Source organism: Giraffa tippelskirchi, chromosome 6 (assembly GCF_054371585.1).
Source record: "Giraffa tippelskirchi isolate mGirTip1 chromosome 6, T2T-mGirTip1v1.2.pri, whole genome shotgun sequence".
Taxonomy (NCBI): Eukaryota; Metazoa; Chordata; class Mammalia; order Artiodactyla; family Giraffidae; genus Giraffa; species Giraffa tippelskirchi.
The window spans coordinates 15480032-15502095 of NC_137280.1; the positions used below are offsets into that span (position 1 = coordinate 15480032).

A 22064-nucleotide genomic window follows, 5' to 3' on the forward strand; every position below is an offset into this window, starting at 1 on the left:
TGTTATTATGGATTATAGTTGAAGGATTAATGTTATGAGTCAGCAGAGGGAGACCTATATGGGTGTTTAATCTAATTAGTCACAAGTTCCTAGAACCATTCTTCCTCAGAGATTTTTTTTTTCCCACTTGCTTACATACTCCATTGTTCAAGCTTCTACTCCTCAGCACACTGACTTTGCTGCTCATCTAGCTTCTGCATATATTTATGGGCACCAAGTGAAGAGCTGTACTGCTCCATAGTATAGGAGTAAACTGTGAGCTCCGAATTCAGAGGCAAGAGACATATTGGATGGACACAGGCTCTGTCAGGTTTTCCTGTGTGGAGTTGGTTAGGAACCCACATAGAGCTGTTTACCACTGCAACTGCTAGAATGATTTAAGGTCAAGTGGAGAATTAGAGGTATCTGAGACAAGGGAAGGAATGCTAGCGAGTAAAAAACAATAATAAAAAGGAAAATGTTCATCATAAAGCATATATTTTTTTAAGCATCATAAAACATAAAGAAAAAATCTATTATAGAATGTGATGCCTATTATATCTTTAAGAAACTTATTTGTTTCCAGATACCAGCTTCATGTTGCTGCAGTGTAGGCAAAGATGTTGGAAAGCTGGGAGTTAAATCCTCAAATATCAGGAGTCTCATCTACAACAAATGTTAATATTGATTAAAAATATTTTCTTCCTAGTTTTGGGACCATAACAAATCTCCACATAGTCTATATTATTTATATAATTAGGGTAAAGGCTTAATACAACATGCATGAAAGTGTATCACATTGGAATATTGGAAAACAAGCTGGAGAACTGCTATCAGTAATCAAAGTGTGTCTTATATTAACTAATATTTGGAGTATTCTTTGATTTGAAGCACATTTTAAAATAATTACTTCTGGATGAAAGGAAGCTGTGCATCCGTCATCAGTCACTCAGTCATGTCTAACTCTTTGTGATCCAGTGGACTGTAGCCCTCCAGGATCCTCTGTCCATGGGATCTTTCAGGCAAGAATACTGGGGTGGGTCACCATTTCCTCCTCCAGAAATGAATCTATACTTAGTAATAAAGTACTTGAAAGATTAAAGGTAAATGTAAAACTTTATTTACATTGCTGCTAAGTTGTGTCAGTTGTGTCCGACTCTGTGTGACCCCAGAGACGGCAGCCCACCGGGCTCCTCCGTCCCTAGGATTCTCCAGGCAAGAATACTGGAGTGGGTTGCCATTTCCTTCTCCAGTACATGAAAGTGAAAAGTGAAAGTGAAGTCGCTCAGTTGTGTCTGACTCCCAGTGACCCCATGGACTGTAGCCCACCAGGGTCCTTTGTCCATGGGATTTCCCAGGCAAGAGCACTGGAGTAGGGTGCCATTGCCTTCTCCTTATTTACATAGACATCCATTAAATGCAGTATTTTTTAAGTGTGAAACCTGTGCTTGACATTGGTCATATATGAACAGTGGAGATAGTCACTGATCTCATGAGCTTATGTTGTATCTGAGGAGGTAGACAGTGAGTAAACAAAAAATTACATAATCTCAAATACTAAACAAATATTTGGTGAAAACTTAATTTTCTAGAGTGGCTAGAGACAGGTCTCTGAAGGATGAGAGAGGTGACTGAATAAGTAGCAAAGAATTTGGCCTGTTTAAGGGAAGTTAGAGTATAGTTAGCAGGGAAGAGTGTCAGAGATGAGATTTCAGAGAGATGTGAGTCATCTGGCGTGGCTTCATAGGCATGATGAGAAGTTTACATTTAATATAAGGGAATTGGGAAGACAGTGTTTAAGCAGAGGGATAGCGGAGTCTGATTTATCATCCAAACATATGAAGTCTTTAGATGTTTACATGCATTGTTTTAAGTTTTTATGATGAAAGTAATTATATCTTTAGTAAATAAAATTTGGAAAGTTAGAAAATCCAGGAAGCAGAAAAGAAAGTTAGCTCACCAATCAGTCACAAACCATTGAAATTTATTTTACATATGTCATGCTAGTTTTCCCCCTGCTATTTATTTACCTTGTATTGAATTTGATTTTGAATAGCTTACAGAGTGAAAGTCACTTATCGTATCCAACTCTTTGCAGCCCCATAGATAGACCACGGAATTCTCCAGGCCAGAATACTGGAGTTGGTAGCCTTTCCCCTCTCCAGGGGATCTTCCCAATCCAGGGATTGAACCTAGGTCTCCCGCATTGCAGGCGGTTTCTTGACCAGCTGAGCCACCAGGGAAGCCCTACCTTGTTTTAGATTGTGTTTAAAATTTTCCTTTATGTCCTAAGAAGTTTCTCTTTATTGCATAGTCTTTGAAACCATCATTTTAATGATCATGTACTAGTTTGTCACTTGAACGCATCAGTTTGCCTCCAGCCTTCATGTTTGGAAATTTACATTATTCCAAATATTTTCTATTATATATAACTATAAGTGAAATTCCTAATGTTAATTCTTGCCTTTCATTAGCATAGATTTCTGGAAATTAAATTAGTTAAAAGGTGTTAACTTTTTGTTACCAAATTCAAATGTAAAATTGTTACAGTAAACTCCTATCAGCAGTTGTGTTAACAGAAATTAGCAAATTTTTTCTTATGGGGTCATATACTACAAATTTTAGGCTTGTCGGCTGTATAATCTCTCCAGCAGCTACTCAGTTTTGCTGTTTAAGTACAGAATTGACCATAGGCTATTCGTAAACAAATGAGTGTGGCTATGTTCCAAATTAAAATAATTTTAGTAAAATATCTCAAAGTCTGTGGACTGCAGTCTGTGTTTTGCTATCAGTTATACCACACCTTGCTAGTATTTTTTTAAACTTTGAAAATTGTGTGTCTCAGAGTTTTGTAATTATATTTGACATACTTATTTAAAATAGTTTTAAATCCCATGTCACTCAAAGCTTCATTGTTACTTTTTAAAGTAATAAGGTAATATGAAGTAAATATACTTTTTAAGTGTGAATTGTGGTTGGTTTTAATAGGTGCAGCTATTCCTTGTGTCCTGGCTTTTATATGTGTGTGCTCAGTCGCTTCAGTTGTGTCTAACTCTTTGAGATCCCGTGGACTGTATAAACTTGCTCTGTATTAATCTTTGATATTACAAAAGACTCTAATCCAATTTAAACTCCAGGAATATTAATGACTTCTTAATTGTTTTAATGATTGGCAACTATGAATTTGATTTAATACTGTAATGCTGTGCAGAAGTAAGAAGTATGAATTTTAAAGCTTTTAATTTTGTCAGCTAATCCTCACACCTACGTAAGGTTTGTAACCTTAGTTGGTTAGTTCTTGAAAATGCTATATAAAGCTGATGTTGCCTTCTCTTCAAATTTATGTGTTCTTGTAGTGTTTTATGTCTGAGTTATAGAGGAAAGATGTCAAAACTGGAACCTTTGTCAGATAGAATAAAAGATGGGCATATTTCAGAGACTTATTGTTCTTTTTATGGTGGTCTATATGGTATAAATAGAGTAAAATTCAAGATAACTATCAAGTACTTTATTAAATATTTTTGGAAGATAGAAAGTAGGATAGATTACACATACAAAAATTCTTTTTTTTCAGGTAGCAGTTTTTTCGACCAGAGGCAAGCCATTTTGGGGGAAAAAGCATTTTAGTTTCAGGTTACTTGGTGAAAAAGATAAATATTGCAATTTGTTTGTGTTGATATATGTGAATAAGCAATTTTCTAAAAAAAAATTTTTTTACAGATGTTTGCAAAGTAGTAATCCTAAGGTTCTTACATTTTAAAAAATCACCCTTAATTTCTGAAAAAAACTGAGAGAAATAACTGGCTGGAGAAGGATGACTGATGGAATGGAGGGCAGTGTCCTGGACTTAGGAATGCTAGAAGTATCCTGTGATTTATGCCATGCAGTTTTAGCTGAAATGAGAAGTAATGGTATTAAGTATCAGAAAATACATGCTTATCTGGTTTGAGTCAGAACAACACAGCTTTTAGTTTTCAAGTTAAGATTTATTATTAATAAATACTTAGTATTTAAAGCTTTCATAATTAAATCAAAATGTATATTCTATCTTATACTTAGTTTGCTGAATATTATCATAATTTTGAAAGAAATCTTTCCAGCCACAGCTGGTCCATGGAATTTAAAAACTATAGACATGGTCTAATATGGATGACTTTGAAGATCCTTCTTCCAGCTGATTTTAAGTTGTAATAAAAAAATATTGTTTTCTGCTAGTATCTATTAAAAGAGATACATGCCTGTGATCCTTAATTCTGTGTGCTTAAAATTTAAGCCAGATGTAGCTTCATAGAGACAGTAAGATTAAAATGCTAACTCAGTTCTTGATTAATTATTTTGAATTAAACATGATCTGAGATTATCAATATTGGATATAAAATACGTAAACCAAACTGAATACTGCTTTGTACCTTAATTCATATTTTATGTCTCATTACTTCAAAAGGTAATTGCTTGCAGTATGTTTGCACTGCTTATAGCCTTAGGTTATTTAATATATGCAAATATGATTAAGACATATTTTGGAGTTTTGGTCATATATGTAAAAGAGATACAGAAATATTTGAAATGAAAAAACTGTCATATTAGCAATAGAGAAAATTTTACTGATGTGTATGAGTTAATGATAATATATTTTATAATGATTATGTGTTGATTTATAATCTAGGTTTAATTATATTTTCCTGTAAAAGAAAATCCAGTTTTGTTTATTTATTAATTGATTTAGTTTTATTGAATATAGTTGATTTACAGTGTTAATTAGACTAGATATCTGTTCAAGAAAATTAGAGATACCAAGGGAACATTTCATGCAAAGATGGGCTCAATAAAGGACAGAAATGGTATGGACCTAACAGAAGCAGAAGATATTAATAAGAGGTGGCAAGAATACACAGAAGAACTGTGCAAAAAAGGTCTTTACAACCCAGATAATAACGATGGTGTGATCGCTCACCTAGATCCAGACATCCTGGAATGTGAAGTCAAGTGGGCCTTAGGAAGCATCACTACGAACAAAAGTAGTGGAGGTGATGGAATTCCAGTTGAACTATTTCAAATCCTAAAAGATGATGCTGTGAAAGTATTGCACTCAATATGCCAGCAAATTTGGAAAACTCAGCAGTGGCCACAGGACTGGAAAAGGTCAGTTTTCATCCCAATCCCAAAGAAAGGCAATGCCAAAGAATGCTCAAACTACTGCACAATTGCACTCATCTCACACACTAGTAAAGTAATGCTCAAAATTCTCCAAGCCATGCTTCAGCAATACATGAATGGTGAACGTCCAGATGTTCAAGCTGGTTTTAGAAAAGGCAGAGGAAGCAGAGATCAAATTGCCAACATCCGCTGGATCATCGAAAAAGAAAGAGAGTTCCAGAATAATGTATTTCTGCTTTATTGACGATGCCAAAGCCTTTGACTGTGTGGATCATAACAAACTGTGGAAAATTCTGAAAGAGATGGGAATACCAGACCACCTGACCTGCCTCTGGAGAAATCTGTATGTAGGTCAGGGAGCAACAGTTAGAACTGGACATGGAACAACAGACTGGTTCCAAATAGGAAAAGGAGTCTGTCAAGGCTGTATATTGTCACCCTGCTTATTTAACTTCTATGCAGAGTACATCATGAGAAACACTGGGCTGGAGGAAGCACAAGCTGGAATCAAGGTTGCCGGGAGAATTATCAATAACCTCACATATGTAGATGACACCACCCTTATGGCAGAAAGTGAAGAAGAACTAAAGAGCCTCTTGATGAAAGTGAAAGAGGAGAGTGAAAAAGTTGGCTTAAAGCTCAACATTCAGAAAACTAAGATCATGGCATCTGGTCCCATCACTTCATGTCAAATGAATGGGGAAACAGTGGAAACGGTGTCAGACTTTATTTTTTTGGGCTCCAAAATCACTGCAGATGGTGACTGCAGCCATGAAATTAAAAGACGCTTACTCCTTGGAAGGAAAGTTATGACCAACCTAGACAGCATATTGAAAAGCAAAGCCATTACTTTGTCAACAAAGGTCCATCTAGTCAAGGCAATGGTTTTTCCATTAGTCATGTATGGATGTGAGAGTTGGACTAAAGAAAGCTGAGCACTGAAGAATTGATGCTTTTGAACTTTGGTGTTGGAGAAGACTGTTGAGAGTCCCTTGGACTGCAAGAAGATCCATCCAGTTCATCCTAAAGGAAGTCAGTCCTGAATGTTCATTGGAAGGACTGATGTTGAAGCTGAAACTCCAGTACTTTGGCCATCTGAAGCAACAAGCTGACTCATTTGAAAAGACCCTGATCCTGGGAAAGATTGAAGGCTGGAGCAGAAGGGGACGACAGAGGATGAGATGGTTGGATGGTGTCACCAACTCAATGGACATGAGTTTGAGTAAACTCCGGGAGTTGGTGATGGACAGGGAGGCCTGGTTTGCTGCAATCTATGAAGTCGCAAAGAGTCAGACACGACCGAGTGACTGAACTGAACAGTGTTAATTACTGTTCTACAGCAAAGTGATTCTTTTGTTAATATATATACATTTTTGAATACAATCTTTTCCATTATAGTTTATCATAGGGTATTGACTATTATTCTCTTTGCTATACAGTGGAAATTTGTTTATGTATTCTGTGTATTAAAGGTTAGCTCTGCTAACCCCGGCCTCCTTGACCATTCCTCTCCCAACCCCCTCCTGCTAGGACCACCAGTCTCTTCTCAATATCCGTTGTTCTTTTTCTGTTTCATAATTAGCTTCAGTTGTGTCCTTTTTTATTTTATTTTTTTATAATTTACTTATTTATTTTTATTTTTGGTTGTGCTGGGTCTTTATTGCTTCCTGCAGGCTTTCTCTAGTTGCAGAGAACAGGGGCTGCTCTTGTTGCGGTGCATGGATTTCTCATTGTTGCAGTGGTGCAGAGAAGTGGTGCAGCGGCTTCTCTTGTTGAAAAGCACAGGCCATTGGCACACAGGCTCTAGGTGCACAGGCTTCAGTAGTTCCAGCAAGCAGGCTCAGTAGTTCTGGCTTGTAGGCCATCGAGCATGCAGGCCTCGGTAATTGAGGCTCAGTGACTCTAGAGGACAGGCTCAGTAGTTGTGGCACATGAGCCTAGGGATTGAACCCATGTTGTATGCATTGCCAGGTGGACTCCTAGCCATGGTACCAGCAAGAAAGTCCTGTGTCATATTTTAGATTCCAGATATGTGATGTTACATGGTATTCATCTTTCTGAGTTACTTCACTTATTAATAGTATGATAATCTGTACTTGCATCCATATTGTTCCCTATGGCATTCTTTCTTTCTTTTTTATGGTTGAGTCTTATTCCTGTGTGTGTGTGTGTACCACAAGTTGTTTATTCACTCATCCGTTGATGAATATTTAGGTTGCTTCCATGTCTTGGCTGTCATAAACATAGAGATGTGTGTACAGTTTTGTTTTGATACACGCCCAGGAGTGGGATTGAGGTATCATATGGTAGTTCTGTAAAATCCAGTTCAAATGAAGAATTGGGTAAAACAATTTTTTTTTTAGTTCTAAAATCCTGTGTTTGTTTATATTGACTTGGTGCAGGATACTGGGATGGGTTTCTGCATAACGAAAATCCTGAGTAAAGAATAATGACACACTGAAGATAAATAAAAGAGAGACTTTTATGAGACCTGCTAATTTTCGAAAGGGTATTTACTTGTTATGAATCTAGCTTATGCTTTTGTTTTTTATATGAACCAAAGTTTTCATTGAAATTCAAAACTTTGTTCAGGAAAAATGAAGATACAGTTTCATATTTTTAGACCATAAGTAATATATTATTTTTATAATATGAAATGATATGTTTGTTCTACCTTGGTTTATATATAACTTGATTCATATACTTGCAGATCTGTTTTTTTTAATAGTGTATCACTTACATTTTCACCTCCAAACACCTTGACATATCACTATTTTATGTTTAAATATTATATATAACATATGTTTATATATATATTTGTGTATAGTGCCTGGAATATCTATGCTTAGGGAGTAATCTCTCTTAGTTTCTCTTTTCGTCTCCTAGTACTGTTTTTTTTTAAATTAATTTTTATTGGAGTATAGTTGCTTTACAATGTTATTTTCAGCTGTAAAGCAAGTGAATCAGTTATATACATATATCTACCCTTTCTTAGATTGTTTTTCCATATAGATCATTACAGAGTTTTGAGTTGAGTTCTCTATGCTATATATTAGGTCTCATTAATTGTCTGCTTTATAGATATAGTGTATATATGTTGATCTTAATTTCCCATTCATCTCACTCCTCTTCCTGCCTGTAAGGGTTATCTATACAGGTTTCTTTCTACGTTTGTGTCTTATTCTGCTTTGCAAATAAATTCATCTGTATCATTTTTCCCGAGAAGGCATGGCACCCCATTCCAGTACTCGTGCCTGGAAAATCCCATGGACGGAAGAGCCTGGTAGGCTACAGTCCATGGGGTCACTAAGAGTCGGACACAACTGAGCGACTTCACTTTCACTTTTCCCTTTCATGCACTGGAGAAGGAAATGGCAACCCACTCCAGTGTTCTTGCCTGGAGAATCCCAGGGACGGGGGAACCTGGTGGGCTGCCGTCTATGGGGTCGCATAGAGTTGGACACGACTGAAGCGACTTAGCAGCAGTAGCATTTTTCTAGATTCTACATTTAGGTGATACTATTCAATATTTGTTTTTGTCTTTCTGACTTACTTCGCTCTGTTTAACAGTCTCTAGGAGCATCCACATCTCTGCAAATAGAATTATTTCATTCTTTTTTTATGTGTGAATAATATTCCATTGTATCTATGTTCCCAGGCTTCCCGTATGACACTAGTGGAAAAGAATCCTCCTGCCAGTGCAGGAGATGTAAGAGACCTGGTTTCAATTCCTGGGTTAGGAAGATCCCCTGGAGAAGGGCATGGCAACCCACTGCAGTATTCTTGCCTGGAGAATCCCATGGACAGAGGAGCCTGGCGGGCTATAGTCCATAGGATTGCACAGAGTCAGACATGACTGAAGTGATTTAGCATTCTTTCATGTATCTGTGTATCACATCTTCTTTATCCCTTCCTCTGTTGATGGGCATTTAGGTTGCTTCCCTGTCCTGTTTATTGTAAATAGTGCTGCGGTGAACATTGGAGTGCGTGTATCTTTTGGAATCATGGTTTTCTCTGAGTATATGCCCAGAAATAGAAATACTGTGTCATGTTGTGGTTCTATTTTTAGAGTTTTAAGGAACCTCCATACTGTTCTTCATAGTGAGTGTATCAATTTACATTCTTACCGACAGTGTAAAAGGGTCCCCTTTTCTCCACATCCTCTTCAGCATTTATTGTTTGTAGATTTTTTGATGATGGCTATTTTGAGCATTGTGAGGTGATACCTCATTGTAGTTTTGATTAGCATTTCTCTAATAATTAGAGTTGGAACATAAAGAAAGCTGGCGCCGAAGAATTGATGCTTTTGAACTGTGGTGTGGGAGAAAACTCTTGAGAGTCCCTTGGACTGCAAGGAGATTCAACCAGTCCATCCTAAAGGAGATCAGTCCTGGGTGTTCATTGGAAGGTCTGATGTTGAAGCGTAAACTCCAATACTTTGGCCATCTCATGCGAAGAACTGCCTCACTTGACAAGACCCTGATGCTGGGAAAGATAGAAGGCAGGAAGAGAAGCAGACTTCAGAGGATGAGATGGTTGGATGGCATCACTGACTCAATGGACATGAGTTTGTGTGGGCTCCGGAAGTTGGTGTTGGGCAGGGAGGCCTGGTGTGCTGCGGTTCATGGGGTCACAAAGAGTCGGACATGACTGAGCAACTGAACTGAACTGAATAATTAGTGGTGTTGAACATCTTTTCATGTACCTCTTGGCATTCTGTATATCTTCTTGGAGAGATGTCTGTTTTTGTTTTTATTTTCATTGCTCTAGGAGGTGGATTGAGAAAGATCTTGCTGCAATTTATGTCACAGAGTGTTCTATGTTTTCTTCTAAAAGGTTTATAGTATCCAGCCTTACATATAGGTTTTTTATGTCATCCATTTTGAGATTATTTTTGTGTGTATTGTTAGGGAGTGTTATTAATTTCATTCTTTTGTATGTAGCTGTCCAGATTTCTCACCACCACTTATTGAAGAGACTGTCTTTTCTCCATTGTATATTCTTGCCTCCTTTGTTATACATTGTGACCATAGGTGTGCATAGGTTTATCTCTTGACTTTCTATCCAATTCCTTTGACCTATCTTTTTGTTTTTGTGTCAGTACCATTGTTTTGTAGCATGGTCGATATTAGGGAGCCTGCTCTGTTTTTCTTTTTCAAGATTGCTTTGGCTGTTTGGGGTCTTTTGTGTTTCTAGACAACTTGTAAAATTTTTTGTTCTAATTCTGTGAAAAATGCCATTGATAATTTGATAGAGATTGCATTGAATTTGTAGATTGCTTTGATTAGTATAGTTGTTTTCAGAATACTGATTCCGCCAATCCAGGAACATCATATATCTCTCCATCTCTTTATGTTGTCTTTGATTTGTTTCATCAGTGTCTTCTAGTTTTCTGAGTATAGGTCTTTTGCCTCTAAGGTGGGTTTATTCCTAGATATTTTATTGTTTTTGTTGCAGTGATAAATGGAATTGTTCTTTAATTTCTCTTTTTGATCTTTCATTGTTAGTGTATAGGAATGAAAGAGATTTTTGTACATTAATTTTGTATCCTGCAACTTAACCAAATTCATCAATGAACTCTAGTTTTCTGGTGGCATTTTTAGAATTTTTGACATATAGTTTCATGTTATCTGCGAACAGTGGCAGTTTTACTTCTTTTCCAATTTGGATTCCTTTTATTTATTTATTTTTTCTTCTCTGATTGCCATGTGTAGGACTTCGAAAACTATGTTGAATAATAGTGGTTTAAGAGTGGACATCCTTACCTTTTTTCCTGTTCTTAGAAGAAATGCTTTCAGTTTTTTACCATTGAAAATGATGTTTGCTGTGGGTCTTATAAGGCATTTATTATGTTGAGATAGGTTCCCTCTATACTCATTGTCTGGAGAGTTTTTATCATAAATCACTGTTGAATTCTGTCAAAAGTTTTTTCTGCATCTACTGAGATGATCATACGGTTTTTATTCTTCAGTTTGTTAATGTGTATCATATTAATTGATTTATATATATTGAAGAATCCTTGCATCCCTGGGGTGAATCCGGCTTGATCATGGTGTATGATCTTTTTAATGTGTTGGATTGTAGTATTTGCTAGTATTTTGTTAAGGACTTTTGCATCTATATTCATCAGTGTTATTGGCCTGTAGTTTTCTTTTGTTGTGATATCTTTATCTTGTTTTGGTATCAAAGTGATGATGGACGTGTAGGGTGATCTTGAGAGTGTTCCTCTCTCTGTAGTTTTCTTAGAGAGTTTGAGAAGTGTAGGTGTTAGCTCTTCTCTACATGCTTGATAGTCTTCACCTGTTAAGTCATCTGGTCCTGGACTTTCCTCTGTTGGAAGATTTGTAGTCACAGTTTCAATTTCAGTACTTGTGATTGGTCTGTTCATATTTTTTATTTCTTTTTAGTTCAATTTTGGAACGTTGTAGCTTTCTAAGAATTTGTCCATTTCTTCCAAGTTGTTCATTTTATTGGCATACAGTTACCTGTAATAGTCTCCTATGATTGTTTGGATTTCTGTGGTATCAGTTATAACTTCTCCCTTTTCATTTGTAATTTGTTGATTTTAGTCCTCTCCCTGTTTTCTTAATGAGTCTGGGTAAAGGTTTATGAATTTTGTTTATCTTCCCAAAGAACAGCTTTTAATTTCATTGATTTTTGCTATTGTTTGCTTCCTTTCTGTTTCATTTATTTCTGTTCTGATCTTCATGATTTCTTTCTTTCTACTAACTGTGAGGTTTTTGTTCTTTCTCTAGTTACTCTAGATGTAAGGCTGTAAGGATATCCTTACAACAGATGTAAGGATGGATTGTTTATTTGTGCTTTTTCTTGTTTCTAAAGGTAGAATTATATTGCTATAAACTTCCCTTTATAACTACTTTTGTGTTATCCCATAGGTTTTGGGTCATTATGTTTTCATCATCATTTGTTTCTTGTGTTTTTTTTTTTTTCTTCTTTGATTTCTTCAGTGATCCATTGGTTATTTAGTAGCATATTGTTCAGCCTCCATGTCTTTTTGTTTTTTACACTTTTTTTTCTTGTAATTGATTTTTACTCTCAGCATTGAGATCAGAAAATGCTTGATACAATTTCAGTTTTATTAAATTTACCTAGTCTTGATTTGTGACCCAGTATGTGATCTCTCCTGAAAAATGTTCCTTGTGCACTTTAGAGGAAGTGTGTTCTGTTGCTTTCACATAGTATGTCCTGTTCAGTTCAGTCGCTCAGTTGTGTCTGACTCTTTGCGACCCCATGAACCTCAGCACGCCAGGCCTCCCTGTCCATCACCAACTCCTGGAGTCCACCCAAACCCATGTCCATCAAGTCGGTGATGCCATCCAACCATCTCATCCTCTGTCGTCCCCTTCTCCTCCTGCCCTCAATCTTTCCCAGCATCAGGTTCTTTTCAAATGAGTCAGCTCTTCTCATGACGTGGCCAGATATTGGAGTTTCAGCCTCAACATCAGTCCTTCCAATGAACACCCAGGACTGATCTCCTTTAGGATGGACTGGTTGGATCTCCTTGCAGTCCAAGGGACTCTGAAGAGTCTTCTCCCACACCACAGTTCACAAGCATCAATTCTGTGGCCCTCAGCTTTCTTTATAGTCCAGCTCTCACATCCATACATGACCACTGGAAAAACCATAGCCTTGACTAGATGGACCTTTGAATGTCCTGTAAATATCAGTTAAATCTCTCTGGTCAAATGTGCTATTTAAGGTTTGTGTTTCCTTATAAATTTTCTGTCTGGATGATCTGTCCGTTGGTGTTAGTAGGGAGGTAGTCCCGCACTTTTATTGTGTTACGATTTCTCTTTTATGGTTTTAGCGTTTGTCTTATATACTGAGGTGCTCCTATGTTAGGTTCATGAATATTTACAGTTGTTATCTTCTTCCTGGGTTGATCTCTTGATCATTATTTAGTGTTCTTCCTTGTCTTTCATCATAGCCTTTATTTTAACGTCTATTTTGTCTGATATGAGTATTCCTCCTCCAGTGTTCTATGAATTTCTGTTGGCATGGAGTATCTTTTTCCATCCTTGCATTTGCAGCCTACCTGTGTTCCGAGGTCTAAAGTGGGTCTCTTGTAGACATAGGTCTTGTTTTTGTATCCATTTAGTCAGTCAGTGTCTTTTGGTTGGTACATTTAATCCACTTACATTTAAAGTAATTATTGGTTTGTATGTTCCTGTTACTATTTTCTCAGTTGTTTTGGGTTTGTTTTTGTACGTCTTTTTCTTCTCATGTGTTTCCCACCTAGGGAAGTTCCTTTAACATTTGTTGTAAAGTTGGTTTGGTGGTGATGAAGTCCCTCAGCTTTTGCTTGTCTGTAAAGTGTTTGATTTCTCCATTGGATCTGAATGAGATCCTCACTGGGTAGAGTAATAATGGTTGTAGGTTCTTCCCTTTTATCACTTAAAAAAAAATCCTGCCACTCTGTTTTGGCCTACAGTTTCTGTTGAAAAATCAGCTGATATCCTTACAGAGATTTCCTTGCATGTTATTTGTTGCTTTTCCCTTGCTGCTTTTAATATTTTTTCTTTGTGTTTAATTTTTGTTAGTTTGATTAATATGAGTTTTGGTTTCTTTCTCCTTGGGTTTATCTTATATGGGACTCTTTGTTTCTTGAACTTAGATAACTATTTCTTTTCCCATTTTAGGCAAGGTTGTGACTATAATCTCTTCAAATATTTGCTCAGACCTTTCTCTTGTTCACATTCTTCTTATGGGTCCCCTGTAGTTTGAATGTTGGTGGATTTAATTTGTCCCAGGAATCTCTTGAGAGTGTCCTTATTTCTTTTCATTCCTTTTTTCTTTATTCTACTCCATAGAAGTTATTTGCACCATTGTATCTTCCAGGTCATTTATCTCTTCTTCTGCCTCAGTTATTCTGCTGTTGATTCCTCTATTGTACTTTTCATTCGTGATTGTGTTAGTCATCAGTGTTCGTTTTTTAGTTCTTTTGTGTCGTTATTAAACATTTCTTATATCTTCTTGATCATGCATACATTCTATTTCCAAGATCTTGGATCATCTTTACTGTCATTACTCTGAATTTTTTTTCAGGTGGATTGCCTGTGTCGATGTGTTCTAAGTTGTTTCAGTTGTGTCCTGCCAGGCTTCTCAGTCCGTGAACTTTTCCAAGCAAGAATACGGGAGTTTGTTGCCCTGCCCTTCTGCAGGGAATCTTCCCAACCCAGGGATCAAACCCATGTTCTTGATGTCTCCTGCATTGGCAGGTGGGTTCTTTACCACTAGTACCACCTGAGAAGCCTGCATAGATTGCCTGCTTCCTCTGTTTCTTTTGTCTTGTTTGTTTTTACCTTGCTTCTTCTACAGAGACATATTTCTCTGTTGCCTCATTTTGTCTAACTTAGTGTGTTTGTTGTCTCCTTTACACAGACTGCAAGGTCATAGTTCCTTGCACTTCTGCTGTCTGCTCTCTGGAGGGTGAGGTTTGTCCTGGGGCTTGTGTTGACTTCGTGGTGGGTAGGGACTGGTGCCTGCTCTCCAAGATTGGCCAGAGGATCCTCTCCTCTTCCAAATATTCTCTATAAAGGCAGCATTCATGTTACCATATGCAAACCTGAGAAATCCCTGTTTGGAGGTTTCTTCTAGGACAGATTGCCCTGCTTCGTTCTCCCTGAAATTATAGAGTGGCTGGAAGATTCCTCTCAGTTTTCCTTCTTTGCCCTGAGTTCATCAGGCTCCATGCACCTGAATCTCTGTGGGATCTTTCTCGTCTCTCCACTTCCATCCCCTGTTTTTCTTACTAGCATTTGATGGAGACTTATTAAAAAGGGTGGCATTTGGATAGATTACCCTTGTTTCCATGATTCTCATAGATCCTAAAGTGTCAGTCTGTCTCCAGCTAGCTCTTTATATATTTCTTAAAAGTTCAGTTGTTGCCTTCTTTTCTTCTCTTCCTATTGCTTTCTCAAGTATAAAAGCCATCATTCATTCCTTTTGCCCTATGAGGGGGGCCTTTCACTTTTATGATTTCTGTTCATAAAAGTCTAGTGAATATTGAAAAGCTTTGATAGGTTACCTGGGTTCCTCTTATTGTTACAATGAGATAGAATTCTCTTGTGATTTTTGTATCCTATGAGAAAGAGAAATAATTATTAAGTAACATGAGCTAACATACACACACCTTACAATCTTAGGATTCATTTACACTATATTTGACCATTATCTTGGATAAGGTTGCCAGTAGTTGGCAGCTCATCCGTGCTTTGTTGTTTTTTAGTGTTTGATTCTCTCTTGCCTTTATTCCCCACCCTTGTTTTTGAAGTATTTATTCTTCCCTTATTGTCTACTTAATTATGTAGTCAGAAGTTTTGAAATTACTCTTAGAAATCAGGGTAACAATTTCTTAAGAGCCATATTAATCTGAAATGTTATTTATTGTTGTTGTTGTTCAGTTTCTAAGTCATTTCTGACTTTGCGACCCCATGAACTGCATGCAGCACACCAGGCTCCCCTGTCCTTCACTATCTCCCAGAGTTTGCTCAAATTCATGTCCATGGAGTGAGTGATGAGTTTCATGAGAAAAAAAATAGTGAGTTTTAGCTACTTAAACCTAGATGAAGATTGATATGTCTGTGTTTTTGTCTCATTCATTGGTTCATGATAAATGTAAAGTACTTTTTCCTTTTAATAACTTGATATTTTGCAAGACAGTCTCATTGGTTGGCAAGGATTCTGTTACTGATAAGCATGTATGTTTAATTTCATGCTCTGCAACTTTGGTCTCTAACCCTTATTTCAGTTCTCATTTTTAGCTTAGGATGTAACTGAAAATGACAGTGGTGCCTTGGTTTAACTAATTGGTGAAGCCTGAATGGAATGTGTATAAGTGAGCCATTTGGGCAGTGAACAGAGGAGTAAAGCACACTTTTCTCATTAGTTGTCTCCCCGGCTAAAATTAAACATAATAATATATTGCCAAGTTTTAGTGATGTATGGGGCATCTGTTCTGAGTCAACTCAGTATCAGACTAATTGTCTGCACACATATGCAAAACTTGTATGTTAGTTTTAAAGGTCTTGTCTCGTAAATTGAATATAATATAAAAATATCCCTTTAAATGTAAAAGAATGTTATCTCTAATTTATAATTTCAGCTAAACTGTTGTTAAATTAATATGTTGTTCTGTTTTATTACGTGTTTATCATTCACGAAGTTGAAGCCTAGCTCTTTCATTTAGTCATTTTTGGTATAATGCAGTTGTGTAACATATGAATATTTGTGTGTGAAGTATTTAATTTTTTCATTATAATAAAGTAAGACTTTCAAAATTTATTGTCCACTTGAAAATATTTATCTATTTTCATTTGTTTTCCTTTCCCTTTTTCTACATTCCCATTTTAAAGATGTGCTAATAACTTACTGGTAAAGTTTTTAAAAATTTACTCAACCTGTTCAGTTTATGGAGCATATGAAAACACTATTAAAATAACTTGCCTAATAAGGAGAATTCTATAATTCCTTAATTTACTTTTGTCTTCTGAAGTTTGTATACTTTTAAATTTAAAACTGCTTTGTTTATATAGATTTTCCCCCATATTTTCATCATGATTTTGAAAATGTTTGTACGTGGCTTGTACTTGAGATGTATAGTATTTTGTTGTTGTTTGGTTGCTCAGTCGTGTCTGATTCTTTGCGACCCCCATGGACTGCAGCACACTAGGCTTCCCTGTCCTTCACTATCTCCTGGAGTTTGCTCTAACTCATATCCATTGAGTTAATGATGCCATCCAACCATCTAATCCTCTGTTGTCCCCTTCTCCTTCTGCCCTCAGTCTTTCCTAGCATCAGGGTCTTTTTCAACTACTCTGCTCTTTGCATTAGGTGGTGAAAGTATCATATTAGAAAAAAACTTTCCTGAGTCCTTTCCTGGTTAGTGGCCCGAGGTGACCTCTACAAATGGTATGCTATTCAGTTAACCCAGAAAACCGCCCTAAAGGATGCAAATCAGGAGGTTCCAATCTTCATGTTCACTTTAAGAACACTCGTGAAACTACCCAGGCCATTAAGGGTATGCATATCTGAGAAGCCACCAAGTAGATGAAGGGTGTCTCTTTAAAGAAGCCATATGTGGCATTCCTTCTGTTGCCTCTTCTCATTCCTTGGTTCCTCTCTCTGGGATTTTATTAGGTATATGAGTGTTCTTCTTACTCCGTTCTCTTATTTCTTAACACCATTTTAATTGTTTTCTTTTTCTTTTTCAGATACATTCTAAATTATCTTACTGTATTTCTTCTATTTTATTAATTTTCTCTTCACCTATAGCTAATCTGCTACTTGGCCTGTCCAATGAGTTTTTCTTAGAGTTGGTAGGGGTGCACAGGCTGAACGGTGGGTCTAGACACTGGGTTGGTGACCCAAAAAGAGTACTGAATTTTTACTGCCTGTGCTTAAAAATTCAGAGAGTGATGCTGATCTTAAAGGCCTAGATGTAGATTTTCTGGTCATTGAGCATGTCCAAGTGAACAAAGTTCCAAAGATGCAGCGCAGGACTTACAGACCTCATGGTCAGATCAAACCATACATGAGCTCCCCCTTCCACATTGAAGTGATCCTTACTGAGAAAGATCAGATTGTTTCTAAACCAGAAGAGAAGGTTTCATAGAAGAAAAAGATATCCCAGAAGAAACTGAAGAAATGAAAACTTATGGCCCAGAAATAAATGCTGCAGAAAATAAATGCAAATAAAAGCAAAAAAAAAAAAAATTTTTGATTTATTTACTTCTAAAAATCAATTTATTCTTTTTCTTGTTTATCATCTTTTATTTGTAACACTTGGCATGCATGAAGGTGTTTTGAAGTAAAATATAATAAATATCATTGAATATTTGCCGAGAAGTTGAGTCAGTGTATTTGCTTTTTTACACCTCAGGAGATCTTTCTATTTAGGATTCTTTTCTAATCTTCTTTTTTCTTTAGTGTTTTGTTTTTTCTTTGTTTGTTTAATGTAGGTTTATTTTTAATTATCCAGTCTGGGTTCATTGGACTTCTTGGGTGTGAGGTATATGTTTTGGTGATTATGTAAGATTCTCAGTAATTAATTTTTATCAGTATTGACTCTTCTCATTCCTTGGTTACTCTCTCTGGAATTTAATTAGACATATGTTTGTTCTTCTTACTCAGTTCTCTTATCTCTTAATATCATTTTGTTTCCTTTTATTTTTCTATTTCTGATACATTATAAATTATTGTATTTCTACTGTTTAATGAATTTTCTCTTCACATATCTAATCTGCTATTTAACCTGTCCAATGAGTTTTGGGGGGCTTTTCTGGTAGATCAGCTGGGAGACCTCAGTTCAATTCCTGGATTGTGGAGGTCCCCTAGAGAAGGGATAGGCTACCCACTCCAGCATTCTTGGGCTTCCCTGGTGGCTCAGCTGATAAAGAATCCGCCTGCAGTTCAGGAGACCTGAGTTTGATCCCTGGGTTGGGAACATCCCCTGGAGAAGGGAATAGCTACCCACTCCAGTAATCTGGCCTGGAGAATTCCATGGAGTTTTGGGGGGCTTCCCTGGTCGCTCAGTGGTAAAGAATCCACCTTCCAATGCAGGAAATGAAGATTCAATTCCTTGTGTGGGAAAAATCCCCTGGAGAAAAAATGGCAACCCACCCATTCTTGCATGGAGACTTCCATGGACAGAGTAGCCTGGGGGCTGCAATCCATGGGGTTGCAAAGAGTTGGACAGGGCTTAGTGACTAAGCACCAAAACCAACAATAACGAGTTTTTTACTTCAGCAACTAAATCTGTCAATTCTTTACTTTCCATTTTTCTTTAAAGTATGTTCTGTTCTAATACTTTCTCATAGTTCTTCATCATGATTCCATACTTTAGGATTTTAAACATTTTCAACATAACTTTTTCAACAGGGACTTTTTTCAACAAACCTATCTATCTACCATTTATTGTGATTTCTTTTTTCAGCTCCTACCATGAGGCAGGTACTTTTTTTAGATGCTGGAGATACAGTTGAGGGCAAAACTGACTAATATTCTTTCCTTCATATTCTGTTCATCCTAATGGAGCTAATACTATTTTTATAAAAAAATATAGAATATAGTATAGAAATTTACTGTGTTATTTACAGATATACATGACCTGCCCCACATATATTAAGAATGGGACATTCTGGTTTAGTTAAGTTTATGTGAGCTACTTTTATCAGAGAAGGACAAAAATGTTTTAATTAGTAGGATGGAATAGAAACTTGTTACACTGCAGCTTTGTGTTTTATGTCAGAATGTTAGCCTGCATTTCATCTAGACAGCTCTCTTTCTTTGCTTCTCAACATTTAAAGCTGCAATTTACAGTGATTTATTAAGTGGTTATAATAATGCTTCCTTTAGTTCTATAATATAAACAAAAAAGGGAGATAATATTCTATTGTCATGGCCAATATAGACACTGCTGTTTTCGTAGAAAATAGCTTATTATTATTTTTAATGACAAATACACTGTTAATAAGCTATAATTCACATTCTGTAAAGTACATTATTTTAAAGTACATAATTTAGTGGTTTTTAGTGTATTTTCAAGTTGTGCAGCAATCACCATTTTCTGATTAGAATGTTTTCATCACTCCCCAGGGAACCACCTATCTATTAGCATTTGTTTCCCTTTGTTTTCTCCCCCAGACCTGGCATGCACTGATCTCTTTTTTTTTTCCGTTATGGTTTTCCCTGTTCTGGTCATTTCATGTAAGTGCAGTTGTGTAATATGTGACTTTTTGTAACTGGCTTATTTCACTTAGCATGTTTTCAGGGCTTATTCATGTTACAACATGTATCAGTACTTCATTCCATTTTGTGGTTAGGTAGTTTTCCATTCTGTGGTTCTACTACATTTTGTTTATCCATTCAGCAATTCTTGGACATTCATGTTTTCCCATTTTTTGGCTGTTATGAATAATGTGGCTATGAAAATTTGAGGACAGGTTTTTCATGGATATTTGATTAGTTCTGTTCATATACCTACGAATATGACTGTTGGGTTGTATTGTAACTTTATGGGCTTCTATGGGTGGATTATATTTTAAAGAATATGCCTGCAATGCAAGAGACCCAGGTTCTATCCCTGGTTTGGGAAGATCCCCTGGAGAAGGGAATGGCGACCCATGCCAGTATTCTTGCTTGGAGAATTCCGTGGACAGAGGAGCCTGGTGGGCTACAGTCCATGAGGTCACAAAGAGTTAGACAGGATTGAACGACTATCACATACACACACACACGCACTGTAACTGTTTATTTTGCTTTTTGAGGAAATACCAAACTGTTTTCCAAATTGTCTGCACTATTTTTTGTTCCCACCAACTATGTATGAAGGTTTAATTCCTCCACATCCTTTTCAACACTTATCGTTGTTTGTCTTTTTATTATGGCTATCTGCAATAGGTGTAAAGTGATATCAAGCTTATTATTTTTAGGAGGAATAAATAATTTAAAAATCTTGCTTTTTAGGTGCTGTACTCCTTTGTAATGTCCAAGGACTAGCGGTTAATATTGACCCTATCTTATATACCTGGCTCATTTATCAACCTCAGAAGCGAAGCAGTAAACATATGCAGCAGGTGAGAAGTTTTTATAATTCTCTAAATATCTTTTTCTTATTTAATAGAGTTATATATTTCTTAGCTTGATTTTGTTTATGGAGATACCAGAATTCTTCTGTCCCCTACTCTACCTGTTTCAAGCAATTTGGCTCTTTAATTTCTATATAAGAAATTACAGCTCAAAATAGACTTGCTTGATTGTTAAAGGGACTTGCTGTACAGTTGCTTGTAAGGAGATACTTTAGGGAGAGCAGGTTAGGTAGGCCTGTTTTACTGACTTACTTTCCCTCATAGTGCCTACATATTTTTTCTCAGAGTATATATTTGTTCTCTGGTATATATGAATTGTTCAGAAAGTGTTAGCTTTCATTTTCATTGTCTCTGCATTTCTTTCTTCATCTGTTGATTTTTTTCAACAAACATGCATTGAGTGTGCTTAACCCTGGTGTTGGGATGGTTGGTGTGAAAGACTTGCAGTATGAGTTTATTTAAAGATGCCTAAATTACAAAGTTGGGCTTCTTTGGTGGCTCAGATGGTAAAGAATCTGCCTGCAGTGCAGGAGACCCAAGTTCGATCCCTGGATCGGGAGGGGCTAATTATGGTCCCCAGAATACTTAAATGTAACTCTGTATGTTATATTAAGTATAATTCTGACAGGTGGGTTTTATCATTCCTATTTTAAAGATGAATAAACTGATGGTTATTATTGAGATTAATTTGTCTATTTTCACACATCTAGTATATCACAGAACTAAGGATTTTTGAGGCCAAATTTATGTGGTATTGAATTGTATTTTCCCATTGACTTATATGAAGTTTTGTAATACTCTACTTGGAGTAGCTTTGTATTTTATTTTATTGTATTGTATTTTATTTTATTTATTTTATTTTATTGTATAGTATTTTTTTCTGAAGAAACTTAAAGCTAGTTGATAGGAGAAAATGTATAATTTCATATGTACATAAGAATATAAAAGCTCAACTAAAAAAGTGCAATCTGTGTCTCAAGGAGCATCTTTTTAAGTTTTTTATTCTTTTCATTTTGTCCTAATTTCATATGAAAGTTCTACCATCCCTTTCCCATTTGATGCTTCCTTTTATCAAAGTGAAAAGTGAAGGTGTTAGTACTCAGTCGTGTCCACCTTGTTGTGACTCCATGGACTGTAGCCCACCAGGCTCCTCTGTCCATGGGATTCTCCTGGTAAGAATAATGGAGTGGGTAGCCATTCGCTTCTCCAGAGCATCTTTCCAACCCCGGGATCGAACCCGGGTCTCCTGCATTGCAGGCAGATTCTTTACCATCTGAGCCACGAGAGAAGCCTCTCCTTTTATCAGATAGTTACAGAATT

At 36.5% G+C, this 22064-nt stretch overlaps 1 protein-coding gene across 42 annotated transcripts in view; it reads left to right on the forward strand.

Annotated features, from left to right (window-relative positions):
• VPS13B (vacuolar protein sorting 13 homolog B) overlaps positions 1 to 22064 on the forward strand; it is a 752042-nt gene that overhangs the window by 288113 nt on the left and 441865 nt on the right. For all 42 annotated transcript variants that reach the window (XR_014057390.1, XR_014057381.1, XR_014057388.1 and 39 more), the window contains one exon: positions 20623 to 20732. Coding sequence is in view for 20 of the 42 variants with exons in the window: in XM_081503358.1 (XP_081359484.1) it covers positions 20623 to 20732 (110 nt within the window). In the remaining 22 variants the exon portion in view is untranslated. The remainder of the gene's footprint in view (positions 1 to 20622; positions 20733 to 22064) is intronic.